Genomic DNA, 16749 nt, shown 5'->3' on the forward strand with positions numbered 1-16749 from the left:
TTTTTAGTGTTTGATGCATTTAAAACCAAACATGTTAACTAATCGATCTGATCATGATGAATGTGAGAAACTTTCGTTGAAAATTTCTTGAGATATTATATAAATTAAGAAAAATATTCTTTAGCGCCCATAAGGTTTAAATACTCAGCGACTCTGTTTTCAGTACTTATATTTAAAAAAAAATGCTTCGTTTCAGAAAAAAAAAGTATTATTATATTAATTGCAGTTTAATCATTTCCACTTTAATTTAAAGCATAAATTCTACGGGAGCTAATAGAAAATTAGAGAGATACATATTACGTTATAGCTAAAGGCTGAGTGAATATTATTATATTAATTGCAGTTTAATCATTTCCACTTTAATTTAAAGCATAAATTCTACAGGAGCTAACAGAAAAAAAGAGAGATACATATTACGTAATGGCTGAAGACTGAGTGAATTATATGACTATTAAAATTTGAAATTTTATAATATTTTAATGAAGAAGCAATTAAGATAGGAGTTACATAAAATATTTAATTATTAAAATTTTAACGAGCATTAAGATTGGCGAACCAGCCAAAGGTGGCTAGTTTATAAATAAAATACAATTCCCAATACAATATTGCTATAGATTAATCGAAAATCTACCCTTGAGTTATTATGGTGAAAAAGTCCAACAGGCTCAGTAAAAGATAGTGTCGGTTCATTCTGCACTAAAAATATATGCACTGTAAGAAAATATAGCCGAAGCGTGCATCAGAAGAGGACTAAGTTAGTAATCCAGTAAACATCAGTCTACAAGATGCAAATTACTAGAAATTCTGAATTCTCGAGAACTAAAAACAAAGAATAAACTCTCGTATAAAGAAACGACAGAATGATTAAATACCACGCAAAAGATTTTTAAATTTGATAATAAATCTGGAATTTCTGTAATGAATAGAATTAATAAAGATTCACTTGCTTATTATGATTAAAATAATCTCCATGAATAAATATTAGAGATTCAGAAAATAGAACAAATAAAATAGCAGGCTTTATTATAATATTTCTGAAAATTATGATAATAATTTGTTATAAATTTTCCTTCTCACTTAAAATAAAATATTTCTGTTATCTGCATTTATGTTTTAAAAATTCCATCACAATACTTGTAATATTCTGTTTACATGAGAGATTATAAATCTTTGCAGAAACTTTTGAGAAAGATGATACATTTTTCTAATAGTTTATAAACCTTTCAACAACAATAATAAATCAACTCAACGGTAAAATTAGTTGTACATGTTTATTTTACTGCGATCTTTCAACTGCATGAAAAGCTTTCAGTTTAATAATAATTTCTTTGTTTCTAAATAAGAAGATTAATTAAAGCAACTTGTCTTACATACTTTTATAAATCAAATTACCAGGTTTTCTTTCCTTTTTGGAGCATTTTTATTTAGACGGACATTACTTTGTTTACAATTTTTTTAATCTGATTGTCAAAGACTAACGAATGCAAGTTGTAGCAGAAAATATCACGCAGTTGGCGCAGTGATTAAGAAATAAACCAGCAGGCGTGGTCTCCCCAAAACTTTCTCGTATATTCTCTTTCTCATAAAGTTGTTATCCCGGAGATCTCTTTGCATTGGCATACAATAATTACAAAATGTTTGGTATTAATTTAGCATTTTTTTCTGAAGCTATCGTGGGGAATTTGGCGAGTTTTTTGGCAATTAATCTCTGACAGGCGGTTAATCTATACTACTATTATAAATGTGAAAGTCTGGATGGATGTTTGTTAGTCAATCACGCCAGAACGGCTGAACAGAATTGGATGAAATTTAGCACAGAGATAGATTATAGTCTGAAATAGAACATAGGCTACTATTTATTCCATTTAATTAAGTGTTTAATTGTTTATTAATTAAAAACTAACTTTCCCGCCAAAAATCGCCAAATGAGTAAAGCTTCAGATTTTCCCCCCACGCCAATAAGATTCTTAGTGTTCGATACATTTAAAATTAAACATTGTTAATGAATCGATCTTTCGGATTCATTCTGAAGTACTTTTGAATTAAAATAAAACAGAATAAAGGAAATTAAAAATTTATAATCTATATTGCGTTACCTCAACTGGCGCAGAAAATTCATACATTTGTGTTACTCCAATTGGCGTTGAAAATTCACACATGCGCAGGAGTAACAAAAGATAAAGCCATCGATGCTATAAATGCCAATCTATTTAAACGCGTACGAAGTCGCGGTACGAAGTCGCTAGTAGTATCTAAAAGTCGAATTTGTATTTTAGATGTATTTTCTCCAACCAATTTAAATAAAAATTTGACACTAAACAGCACTTGTAGTCACAAAATCTTATACCAAATTTGATATATTTCAATTTTTGCGTTTTTGATTTATCCATTTTACATGTTTATGAAAGAACAGACCAATAGAGGGTCATCTCGTTGCTGCATTTAGTTCAAAATTTGATAAGTGTTCACATTATAAAAGTTAAATCCGTGTACCGAATTTTATCCACCTAGCTCTCTTCATTTTGTAGCTATCGTGTTAACTTAAATTCAAACAGACGGACTGATAGACTTCCACTAAACGTATATTACTCAAAATTAGGCATAAATCTATAAACTTAATATAAAGTCCGTATGCCAAATTTCATCTGTCTAACTCATAATCATGTTTGTCACAGACAGATGGACGTAGATTTTCAAAATAGGCGTTTTTCGAATTCAGGGTGGTCTAAGCCTTGGAGATTTGTCATAATTTCGAATTTTAATTTTTTAATGATTACTATATTTCTCTATACTACGTATACAAAAAAGTGTGTGTGTGTGTCCTGTAAAAGCGTTTTATGTATTTTCTTAAACTTCTAAGAAAACCAATCATATTTGGTAACAATGCAAAAACCATATTGTAGCTATACATTATAGACATATTATTTCTATTTGTAATATGATTTGAAGTATAATGTGATTCAAACCGAAATGCCTACAAAAACTTTTGTTGCAGGTAAACAGGATAAAAATTATACATTTGTGTGTGTGTGTGTGTGTGTGTGTGTGTGTGTGTGTGTGTGTGTGTGTGTGTGTGTGTGTGTGTGTGTGTGTGTGTGTGTGTGTGTGTGTGTGTGTGTGAATTGGTTAAAATTAAACTGACGGTACTTAGAGATTCCTAGCTGCGTTTCAACTGAACGGATCCAAATGAAACTTTGTATATTTATTATTTCAATATGCCTAGGAAAAAAAGTAGTTTTAAAATTGTATTGTTAAAATCCATATACTAATGAGTAGTTAAATTAATTTCCTACAAAAGTTATACGTGTAGTTCCAAAAAAATCTTTCGCTTTCATTGAATTTGCCGCTGACCAAGAAAGAGCTCGCAATGATAGTAAAACTCCTTTGTCAAAATGCGAGAAATGCTTTAGCAGCTTACCGGCGGATGAATATTTAAAGAAAGGACCCATGTCCGCAAATGTAGTTAAAGCCATAAGGCGTAAGTTTGTAGAAACCGGTTATTTAAATTTGCATCAGAAAGAATATTCTCATTTTCCCAACCCTATTAAGCCCCGCCCTCATGGCTCGTGAGGATCTTGTGTCCGGAACATTTTGCCCTGTTTCCCTTCATTTGTGGTTATCTGGGCTCTTTGATGTCTGTTTATTTTATCGATAGTTTGCGGGAAGCTTTCAACGGATGTCCACAGGCGAGAGTGGGCCGACTACGGTTCAGATGGCAGATTGCTTACGATCATGTCCTTAAAAACAAAAGAGCCATGTGAACGGACCTTTATAAGTACAGAAAAAAAATGGAAGACTTACTATCTTGCATCTATATTTTGGCAAGGTAATGCCATGAAGTTCTTAAAATGGCCGATAAATTATTTACCATCCATGTCACATCAAAAATCTTCCCCTCTACTTCTCTACTTTGCATACCGTTTCCCCTCTTGCCAAAAACGTTAGCGTACATATTTTTGGGAAACTGGGTTACATCTGGGATTGTCTGAGTTTACAAGCTGAGTAGATAATTTATTCTGTGGTATGTGATTTGTCTAAAATGTTAATATGTATCGTTTCACGAAACATTTGGTTCCTGGTATTAGATGGATGTAAAAACTCCAAACAGATTAGTTAAATCGGATAGATTTATGTAGCACCTTCACGTAAAAGGTAAGAAAAATCAGATTCAACTCCAAATCATGAATGTGCCACATATATAGTTCTAACTCATTTTCTTATTTTATATATTACTAGCCACCTTTGGCGACCAGCCGATCTTAATGCTCCTTAAAATTTCAAGTTACATACAAATATTTTGTGTTTTCAATTGCTTCTTCATCAAAATATTTTAAGCTTCAAATTTTGATAATCATATAATTCACTCATACTTTTAAAACGACCTTAAGCCATAATGTACTATCTCTCTAATTTTCAATCCGCGCCCGTAAAATTAAAGTGGCAATGAATAATTGCAATCAATATAAAAAACATTTTTTACTGAAACCACGAATTATTTTTTAATTATGAGTACTGAAAACAGAATCGTTCAGTATTTAAGTCATGCGTGCACTACAGAATAATTTTCTTAATTTATATAATATCTTAAGAATAATTTTCTACAAAATAATTAATACAGAACAGAATAATTAATACAGAACAGAATAATTAATACAGAACAGAATAATTAATACACTACAGAATAATTTTCTTAATTTATATAGTATCTTAAGAATTATTCTACAAAGATTCATCATAAAATTCAGTTTCTAGTTTTATTTTCAAAAGGATCTAAGTATATATATTTTATTTTGTTTTTGTCTATAAATGTACTTAAAAAAGTTATGAAATCTAATTTTTATACAGTCCTTTGGTCCTAAGGGATCATATTCTTGAAATATTCTTGGCACTGCAACTTTTAAATAATTAAATTATCTATCTTTTAATGTCAGATATGATCTATTTATGAAGTTTTTAATAGAACAGTTTAGAACAATCAACATTTTCATAATCCTAGGCCAATAAGTCTTGAGAAACCCTGGGCGCTAATTGAGATATCATCGTTGAGACGGTCGATGAAGTGGTCTAAAATCACCCATTTTTATTAAATAGAGATATTTAATTATTCATAAATAAGTCAGTTTTAGAGACTAATTTAGTTGATTGGAAAGCAACTGTTTTTATTTTAAATATTTGTATCTCAAGAACATTTTGTTAAATATTCTTGAGGATCACAGAGAAGAGGATCTAGATAAACATTCGTCATTTATTAGAGTATTTATAGATTCAAGTTATATAAAATATAATTTTTACTTCATTTAGACAATTTTACTACATGCATTTCTATTATTAAAGGTTTACAGATTACCCGTTGGGCATTGAATTGAAAGGATATATATTAAACCATGTTTACCTTAAATATACTGATTTATGCATGAATTAATAATGTAGATATTGTAAAAGATCATAGAAATCTCTACTTTGCATTTACTTTTTATAAAATATCCTATTTCATATTTATTTCATTTCATACAGACACATGCTGGAAATTACATTTTTGTATGTTTAATTTGCAATAACAATTTTTTTTTAATTTAAGGTTTTGTTAATATGATGTCAACATGTTAATAAAGGTTAATAATTAGAAAAATTTTCCTATGTACGTGTAACGTGTTCGTGCAAGTTAAATTTTTATTTTGTGCGAAATATAGTGTTGAAAAATATGGTTAAAATATATCTTTAAAAATCCGTTAAAAATAAGAATTTAATTTATAGGTTAAAGCATTGGTATCATTAAAAAGATAATTTTTTGAACTTTAACTTGATGCAAAAATCAATTTTGAGCAGTAATATTTTCGGAACTTATAGCGGAAAAACGCCGAAATTACGATTGATTTTTAATTAATTAAAATTCTAATTAAAAATTTAAAAAAAATTGCTCCAAGGTACACATATCCGGCCTACAAGGTATAAACATGCCAAATTTGGCAGCTGTAGGGAAAACAGTATGGTCGGTAGAGCGCCAACACACACACACAAACACATTGAGCTTTATTAACTACGGGTTAATTATTTGGATATAGTTCATACAAAAATACTAAAATCTCAATTAAAAAATGGGAAGATGGGGGTAGGAAGGTAAATATGTGGGTATTTTTTTATGCCAAATAAAAAAAATTAAAAAAAAACTTTTTCAAAAAAATAGAAAAAAAATTTGGATAATTACACTAATTACCTAGAGTTATGAAATATACTTTACGACCTATTCTCATACCTACCAAATACACATAAAAAATTTCATGAAAATCGGTCTAACCGTTTCGGAGGAGTACGAACACAAACACCGTGACACGAGATTTTTATATATTAGATTGACCATAAATACTTTGGAACCCTTTATGTGACTCTTATCTTATCCAAGGCCCCCCAAAAAATTAAGGTAGTTCCTAAAGGGTAGGCAGAGGTTATAAAAGAATCAAGGATTACTTTTAAAAACCTTCAAAGTGCATCTGCGTTAGGTCAATGATTTTCTGAACTTTATCACCGGTTAGAAAACCGTAAAACTATCCATGCGAAGTATTTATTGGTTACGTTAGATCAAGATGAAACTCGATAAAAAATTTTACAGGTAAAACTATTCTGATTCTATGGTCGGATTTTATGGTCGCAGAATTTTTTTAATCAATATGGTGTCGAATCTTATAAGTGTCTACTAATTAAATATATCTAGAGTCACTATTTATTGTATTTGCCCAAAAGAGGATCTTCTTGAAATGTCCAAATTGCCATAATGTCAAGGGAGTATCAAGCCTTTTAAAAAAAATTTAGAGGCAAACCGAAACAACAATTAGCGATGCATTCACTCTCGAACCATATGTCAAAAGATCTTAATTATGAAGAATAAACATTTTTTGTAATCTGCAGAATAGATTTATGCAGACTTTTATCAAATAATTTTATTTTAAGAGCAAAAAAGTAGCATGTTTGAAAAAAATGCCATCAATTCTTTGCATTTCTCTTTTATCCTTGTGCCAACCATACCAGTGAGATATTTCATGGGGCTAGGTGTGGAAAGAGGGAAAATCCAAATTAAAAAATGTAAAAGACTCTGATCACTTTCCAATGTATTTCCAATGTGTTTTATTATAAAAATTATTAATAATCTTCTTTTTGTTCTTTTGATTTCGACTTGGCCTCAAAATATTTTTACATTTACATACATTTTGAAATTTACGAAAGTGTTTGAGTCTCTACTAAAACCGTCATTCAAACTGCATAACTCGAATACCGAATAAACGCGTCATAACGCAAAATGTTGTACTTTTTCCATGAAAATTTATGCTTCCCTAGGCTGCCTGTTTAAAGATTTTAAAATTTAATTCAATATTTATTAAAAGCGTTTTCCCATCTCAAATTTGCCTTACGAATTCGATTATTTCATATCTTTTTGTTCACAGAAATTTTTAAAAATAAAATATTTATTTTATTAAAAAAAATTATTTTTAATCATATATCCAAATAAGATTTAAAAACACGAATGTTATAACTTATTCACATTTTCAGAACAGTAATCAAGTTAGACGAGCTTCCAACAAGATAATACCATCTGAAATAAAATAAAAAATCAGACTGCGCGATAATCCATCTTAATTTAGTCACTAAATTAGAAAAAGGACATCTCACGCCCGAGCGGAAAAGAAACACTTAAAATAGTAATTTCTCCCTGCAAGCCATAATTTGATTAAAGTAGTATCTAGAAGTGTTTTATAGAACCTTCGCTTCTACTTCCTAATTTTTCATTAAGTGACAAGGAGAGTGGAGAAATGGGTTTTGTTTAAAGGTTCGAAAGAAAAATCGTTGCATCATTAACAGTGGAGGATTGATGTCTCTGAAAAAAAGAGGTAACGACATTATCGAATAATCATTATTTATTTGAGAAATGTGGAAGTATTACTTCTGCATAAAAAGATTTCAACTTCTATCATAACTTTAAGAGAATAATTTTCTTTGGATATTTTAGCACCAATTTCTCATGTAAAGTTGGCAATAGAATAAATTTGGTAGATAGATTTAAGAATAAATAATAATAGTACAATTAATAACGCATACAGAAGGTAATAAATTATTTCTTTTTATAAATATATTAGTGTAAACGCATATAAATATACTCGACAAATATGCTCACATTCCATTTATTATTAAATTGAATTTCCCAACCTGGCATTGCATCGACAGAATGTTTATGCGATTTGGCTTTCTTTTTCAAAAGAATTCAAAGAAACTTATGAAATATGTTCCTGGCAACAATTTTGCAGCTAAAATTTTTATGATTGCCTTAAAAACTATTTTTGCTTCTAAAAGGAATATATATTTCTATTTTGAGGAGTAATTTTGTAGAAAGAATTAATTGCGCAATGAATGATGCAGGTAGATAACAGTTAATAATTAATTTCTGCATTCCAAAAAAAATTTATTTATGACAATCTAACAATCCTGTTTCTAAGTAAATTTGTATTTTTGATTTTCATTTTCTATTTAATCATGTCAAATATCAACTGATAATAAAAGACAACACGTATATATGTGCTATACTAGATCACAAACGCATACTACTAAATCACACAAATATACTTTTGTAAGAGAGAATGTGCACCCTAACTTCCATTTTGTATGTTAAAACTTTAAATAAACAGAAATGAAGCGAAATGTTGATGTTGCTCCGAGATAACTTCCGAAAATATCATTAAAAAGCTTCAAACCATTTTAAATTTTAAAATATAATCATTTTAATTATACAATATATTTTCAGTATAGTTTCTGTGAATGAAATCTGCAAAATCTGACCAATTATACGGCTGAGCTATCGGTTCATTGTTCACCCTTATTATTGTATACAAATAGATAATTCCTTACTTCCTATTTAACATTTCTCTGATTGGTAGTATTCAATCATCTCTAATGCTTCAAATCAGCCATAGTGTTTTGTGTAATAACTTATTTATTTTGGTTTCTTGATATCCGTAATAAAATATAATAACAAAATTGTACATTTTTAGTAAAATAGATACGAAAAGTATTGTTACGGAAATCAATTCCACCAAGTCCGTATAGTCAATGGGTTCTCCTATAATAGGTGTATGGTGATACAGTCAACAGGCCTCAATAACAAATGACGACGTTTACTAATACGAAGGCATGAATACACACCAAACATCAAGACGACCAAACACAACCAAGACGTACACGAGCAATAAACAGCAGCACTTCCGTAAAACAGTAGAACGCAAAGAGCATAACAATGATAAGCAACTCGAAGCGCTCAGAGAGAGAACTCGTTCATCTATTAACTAGAACTGAACTCAAATGACTACCTGTCTCCAGTTCGGTCTCACGGCCTTTTATAACTCCCGAGATATGGCAGAGAAGGTTCTCGAACAATCAAGCATGTTTCGGCTCCTATTGGTCTTATCTTCAAAATTCTTGAAGATTCTGGTTGTCGCCTAAGTCACCAAATTCGTAGCCAAATTTTTTACCCAAGCTAAGGGGTCATTGATCCGGCATCCAATAGAGCTGTCCGTAAAACTTTCTTTCCTACGTTGGAAGCAACTGTGCTTGAAAACAACATCACAGATGCGTAACAATATTGAATTAATGAAAGTGTATGTATCTTATTTGCTATTAATTTTATTTACTTTGCAAATAAAAGTTTTTTGCTTTCAGTCTATGTCATCTTGGGCCACAATTTCGAATATTTGGGAATGATGATGAGCCTACAGAGGCGAGGACTTCTCGACAAAGGAGAGTATTTCGTTGTGGGAGTGGACATCGAACAATACGAAAATCAGAATCCAATGAAGTATTTAAAAGGTATATATATATATATATATATTTTTAGTAAACAAACATATATTTTAGATTTATTTTATTTCTGGATCCCCATAATTTCAGTACATTGTGTCGATTCCATATATTCACTTTTTACCCTATTACGGAGAAGTACCGAAATTTTTCTTATTTTCACCTCGAATAAATCAACACTGCAAATTAATTACTAATATTACTATTTCTTTTTATACTCTGTTCTACGATTCTTATACCTTCATTACTAAAAGAATAGTTTAAACATTCTTTTAAGTAGTTTTTCATGATAATTTTAGACAATTATAGTACAGGAGTAGATCAATGGATAATTATTCTTCTTATCCATTGATTATACTTATATTCTTCTTCTTTCATTGATTACAAAAAGGGGAGTTTAAACAACCTTTTCATTTAATTATTGATTATAACTAAATTAACAGTAGTGGAATTAGCTATGACACTGCAGTGGATTGAATTGAGCGAGGATAGAACCTGGGACCTTGTGGTTCTCAACCAAGTAACAAGACCACAAGACAAAAGCAATTGCCCGTGTTTCATAGCTGTAATCTGACTTATAAGCTTTTCACCACAGTACTCTTCCCTCCAGTGAGTCGAAGGTGAGACGAACGATATGGCTGTTGAGTGGTGATGTATTAGCTGTTGAGTCTAATGTGCCTGTACCCATTTGAGTAGCGACAGGGTTATGGCGAGCGTGTGTGGCTGCTGTTGCACCAAGTGAATCTAACGACTTTGTGTTGCTGCGTCAAGTAAATCTGACGACTTTGGTTGCGTGTAGATAGCGCCACAACAATTGTACGAAGGTTGAAGATTCATCGTACCAGGTCACCAATGTAGCCGAATGTTATAAGCGAGGAAAGAACCTGTTACCTTGTGGTTCGCAGCCGAGTAACAATACCATAAGACAAAAGCAATTGCTCGTATTTCGTAGCTGTTAACTGGCTTATAAGTTCTTCACCGCGACACAGTAAAGGTTCCTTTTCCGCATGAAACATAAAAAATGTTCATAGCTAGTTTTTTTTTTACAATATGACGGGTAACTGGATGAAACACAGTATTAACTTTTCATCTTGAAATGTGTAATTCAAAGCGCATTTCTGTTTCGATCTCTAATTATCACCTTCTTAGCATTTCATAATTTAAATTATTTCCAACCCCTTCAATCCATTGTGTAACCACCATGGCTATTCAATGTATTTCTGGTTGGTTACAACGGCATTTTACTTCGGATTTTCCTGTCTTAATTTCCTAAAGGAAAATGCAATTTTATAAATATAATCTTGATTATTTTAACACACCAGCCGCCTTTGGCGACCAGCATGTTCGTTCAGATTATTGGGTTTTTTAGGCTGTTAAATGATTAATATGGACTGCATTTCTTTTTAAATTTCATCTCGTTTTTGATACGGCTTAAAAATATGAATTCAATGTAATCATTTTGATGCAAATTAAATTACGAAATGAAATCGAAAATGGAAATCTTGCTTCGGTGTTAAAAGCGCGCGATTGAATGCTTTGACGGATGAGTTTGAATTCTATCACAATATTTAAAATAATTATTGTAAATTATTGTAAATAGTGTATTAAAGTGAATTAAAAATATTATCAAAATTAAGGGAAAAGTGTAAGGAAATAAAATTGGAAAACATTAAAAATGCTATTTTATGAGTCTTAAGAAAATACAAAGATCATTACGAAAGATAACTATTTTGGGCGATATGAACATCAATTTCCTTGGGAAAATCATAAAGATTACCTCTCTTCAGACGGTTAATCGTTTGAACTCGATTAAATTTTCCGTTTGAAGCCTATGTCAGTATTTCTTTTCTTTCTTCTGGTTGAATGGACTTCTTGAGGATACGGCGAACTTTCTCCAGAACATTTGTAATAACATTTTGCAGATTCAGTAATTAGCAATGCGAAATGCTCATTCAATACAGCTATATAAATGCCCTAGAAAGCAATCTGAAATTCGTACGGTTATTTGCTTATAACTGACTGCTGCCATTCGATAACAAATAATAACAGTGATATCTGTGCCACCGTGTACCAGAATGTTATATTGTCACGTAGGTACTTTGTGGGACTCAATGACACACAGGAAGTAAAGCTAAACCAATTTATTATCTCAACTCTGAACAACTTGACTGAGAAATCTTCGACTTTTATACCAACTGGGAAAGTTCCAGAATACTTTTCTGGAGACTGTAAGGAAAGTCCTGAGCACTTCTCTGGTAAACTAAAGAAAGGTCCAGAATCTTCTAGAACACGAAATAAAGGGAAACATAAATCAAAGGAAAATACTTACACAAATTTTGAATTTTATTGGCACCTAGCAGGGTTTGAACTCACAATCTCTTGATTACGAGACCATTGTGATGATCATTCGGCTATGGAGATTCAATTGCTTCTTTTCAATGCAGCAATATATATACAGGTTTCAAACATTAGAAAACTGAAAATACTAATCAAAATGCTTCAAATGACAGGAAAACATTCAAAAAAGAAACTTTTATTATGTTTATGGAATAAATAATAATGAAGGAATTAATAAGTGTTTCTTACGTATTATGAAAATATTAAAGATTGATTAATCAATTTTCTTTATATTATGCACAACCTACAACGACAACTTTGTTTTCTAACGATATGGATAAGGGACGCAGTGTTTCTCAAAATATTGATTTAGCAATAATTCTTATTAATTGCGACATTTCCAAGATGGAGAATGACATTGTTGTCTCAGGTAATGCAATTAAGACGAATTTAGTTCAAGATTCGAGAATCTATCGTAAACAAACTGTTTACGACGCCAAATTAAATATATTATTTATATTTAATTTGATCTAATCACTTACAATTAGTAGGATTCTTCAAACAAATTATTGAGTTATAACAGAAGAAGTGTGCAATTTTATCTTTGCTATAGAAAGATTTTTATCTTCTGATAAGTGTAAACACATTTCTTCTTCATTTAATTAATGTCTCCTTTCAGTTGTAACAACTGCCTATCAAGTTTTGCTATATTGTTTAAATTAAGTCAATGCATCTCGTCAGATTAAATGATGCAATAAATTATCTATAGAAAATCTTCAAAAATGGCTGGTTATTGATGATTTATCATGAAATATGAGAAGTATTTCTATTTTATATATATATATATATATTTGCTGCCTTATAGTATATTACTGTTTAAAATTTAATGAAAATTTAGAAGAAATGTTTGAATTGAGGGTCCTTGTATATGTGTGTGTGTGTGCGTGTGTGTGTGTGTGTGTGTGTGTGTGTGTGTGTGTGTGTGTGTGTGTGTGTGTGTGTGTGTGTGTGTGTGTGTGTGTGTGTGTGTGTGTGTGTGTGTGTGTGTGTGTGTGCTAAGCACTGCATATTGCATTCTCCAGATTTAATGAAATAGGCGAAAGTAAATAAACGATATTTTGGAACTTGAACTTTATTATTCTTTAAAAAATTAACGATAAAACCCCCCAAAAAATCAACATTGCTTATGCTTAAGCGGATTCAGTTATCGCATTAATCAACATCAATAATAAATTTTAAGGTCTGTACGCATATATTATTATTACCCATTATTTATTACAGCATTCGTTGTATATTTATATCTTAGCGTGATGTAAATGTTGTGCATATGAATGAATATTATTGAAAAATATAAATTTAAAATGTTTCATTTTTTTTATTATAAACATTTTTAATTTAAAACATTAAAAAATGTAAAGTTTAGAATAAAAAAATAAAAGTAAGTCAGAAATATAGAAAAATAAAATAAGTAAAAATAGATGTCAGCATTATAAAGTTTTAAGTATTAATTCTTAAATTCTTTAAGTATTAATTCTTTAAGTATTAATTCTTAATTTATGTATTAATTCTTAATTTATGTATTAATTCTTAAATGCTTTAACGATGGCATATATATATATATATATATATATATATATATATATATATATACTAGCCGCCTTTGGCGACCAGCCGGTTCGCCAATCTTAGTGTTCGTTAAAATTTTAATAATTAAATATTTTATGCAATTCCAACTTCTTCAGCAAAATATTTTATTCTTCAGCAAAATATTTTAAAACTTCAAATTTTGATAGTCATATAATTCACTCATAATATTATAAAGGCTTTCAGTCATAACGTGATATGTATCTCTCTAATTTTCTGTTACCCCTCGTAGAATTTATGCTTTAAATTAAAGTGTAAAGGATTAATCTGCAATTAATATAACAATATTTTTTACTGAAACAAAGCATTTTTTTAATAATATGATTACTGATAATAGAGTCACTGAGCGTTTAAACTTTATGGGCACTAAAGAATATCTTTCTTAATTTATGTAATATCTCAAGCATTTGTCAACAAAATTTTCTCAGATTCATCATGAATGGATCGATTCATTAACAATGTTTCATTTAAAATGCATCAAACACTCAGAAAATAAAATGAATCGTTTAAAATAATCTGTCGAAAACAGGTTTAAAAAAACTACTTAAAAAACGATGTACTTAAAACTATAAGCATATATAAAAAATATATATAACTAACATAAATACAATTTAATTACAAAAGCATGCAACTAACCTAAAAATAATTTAAATCATTGAAAACAGGTTAAAAAAAACTACTTAAAAAACGACGTACTTAAAACTATAAGCATATATAAAAAATATATATATAACTAACATAAATACAATTTAATTACAAAAGCATGCAACTAACCTAAAAATAATTTAAATCATTGTAAACAGGTTAAAAAAAACTACTTAAAAAACGATGTACTTAAAACTATAAGCATATACAAAAAATATATAACATAAATACAATTTACTTACAAAAGCATACAACTAACCTAAAAGTAATTTAAATCGTCCGTTGATAATGGTTGCCATGCCAACGATCAGAACACAGTGCGCATGCGTGAATTTTCTTCGCCTTTTACGTAACGCAAATGCGTGAATTTTTCTACGCCAGTTAGGGTAACGCTATGAAGATTAGACATTTTTAATTTCCTTTATTCTGTGCTATTTTAATTCAAAAGTACTTCAGAATGAATCTGAAACATGGATTAATTAACAATGTTTAATTTTAAATGCATAAAACATTAAGAAAATAAACAGAATCGTTTGAAATAATCCGCCGAAAAATCTTAACCCTAGCCTCATTACTGTTGGGAGAAAAAAAGAACTAAAGCCTAAATCATTTGGCGTTGGGGAAAATTGAAGATTTTTTTGGCGGAAAAGTTGGCGGTGGGGAAAATGGAAGATTTTTTTGGCGGGAAAGTTAGTTTTTAATTAATAATTGACTACCCCTAACATTTAGGGGGATGAAAAATAGATGTTGGCCGATTCTCATAGATACCGGATAAGCACAAAAAATTTCATCAAAATCGGTCAAGCCGTTTCGGAGGAGTATGGCAACGAAAACTGTGACACGAGAATTTTATATATTAGATATATATATATATATATATATATATATATATATATATATATATATATATATATATATATATATATATATATATATATATATATATATATATATATTTCTTATTTATTTAGTAAGCACGTTTAAACATTTCAGACGCCCCCCCCCTCTGATTAGATCATTAAAAAAACATTATACCAGGTCACGATTTGGAAATATTTAAACTTAGACATTAAAATGTTGGCAGATGTTATTATACAGGCTATAATACAGGTGATATATTAAGATCCATTTTCTTACTTCCGTTCAGGTTTGCTAAAGGACGAAATAGAAGAAGACGCCAAAAAGGCTTTCCAATCCTATCTCGGAGTGGTGGCCTCACCTCCAATTGGATTCGAAGATTTCGCCACCAAAGTGAACAAGTATATGCAGCTGCCACCTTTCAACTTTCCCAATCCTGTCAGCAGCTTCGGCGGTATGAAAAAAGTGAGACTGTTCGACACATCTGTACTAGTTTTTTTTTCTCTCCTTCAATAGCTATTCGAAAGCGCAAAGTGTGATTAACTGCAGCATTCGCGTCTCGTTGATCGTCTGCTGTGAATGTAGGTCGCTTGTTAACTCCACCTGTTTCGCCTCGATTCATTGTTATGAAATCTAGTAAAGGAATCGATAGAGCGGAAGATCTTAGAAATAAACAAAGGAAATGGAGAACATTGCGGTTTATTCCCTGGTGGAATTTATATAATATTTATTTAGAAGATTATAGGTATGCATCGCCTTACTATAAGATATTTAAGGAAAGATTTGATAAGTCGAGTAATTTTTTGTTTTGGATGATTTGAATACATATTTACTCTCAGATGAGTGAACCGAAGGAAATATAGTTAAAGTTGATTTCTTTTCTTTTCGAAATTTTTCAAAGAATGGTGTGTTATAAAAAGTGTATGTAAGTTTCCAACGCTTTTATTTTCAATAAAAGTTGATCTGATAAATTGGAAGATTTACTAAGAAATAAAATAATTTCTTTTCTTTTCGAACTTTTCAAAGAATGGTGTGTTATAAAAAGTGTATGTAAGTTTCCAACGCTTTTATTTTCAATAAAAGTGGATCTGATACATTGGAAGATTTACTAAGAAATAAAATAATTTCTTTTCTTTTCGAACTTTTCAAAGAATGGTGTGTTATAAAAAGTGTATGTAAGTTTCCAACGCTTTTATTTTCAATAAAAGTGGATCTGATACATTGGAAGATTTACTAAGAAATAAAATAATTTCTTTTCTTTTCGAATTTTTCAAAGAATGGTGTGTTATAAGGAGTGTATGTAAGTTTCCAACGCTTTTATTTTCAATAAAAGTGGATCTGATACATTGGAAGGTTTACTAAGAAATAAAATAATTTCTTTTCTTTTCGAATTTTTCAAAGAATGGTGTGTTATAAAAAGTGTATGTA

General features: G+C 30.0%; 1 protein-coding gene across 1 annotated transcript in view; it reads left to right on the forward strand.

The window, feature by feature from the left end:
• Positions 1 to 16749, forward strand: part of LOC129963617 (guanylate cyclase 32E-like) — a 305080-nt gene that overhangs the window by 184274 nt on the left and 104057 nt on the right. Inside the window, exons 3-4 of the mRNA XM_056078095.1 lie at positions 9700 to 9846; positions 15611 to 15786. Coding sequence (XP_055934070.1) covers positions 9700 to 9846; positions 15611 to 15786 — 323 coding nt within the window. The remainder of the gene's footprint in view (positions 1 to 9699; positions 9847 to 15610; positions 15787 to 16749) is intronic.

This window comes from Argiope bruennichi, chromosome 1, assembly GCF_947563725.1.
Source record: "Argiope bruennichi chromosome 1, qqArgBrue1.1, whole genome shotgun sequence".
Classification (NCBI taxonomy): Eukaryota; Metazoa; Arthropoda; class Arachnida; order Araneae; family Araneidae; genus Argiope; species Argiope bruennichi.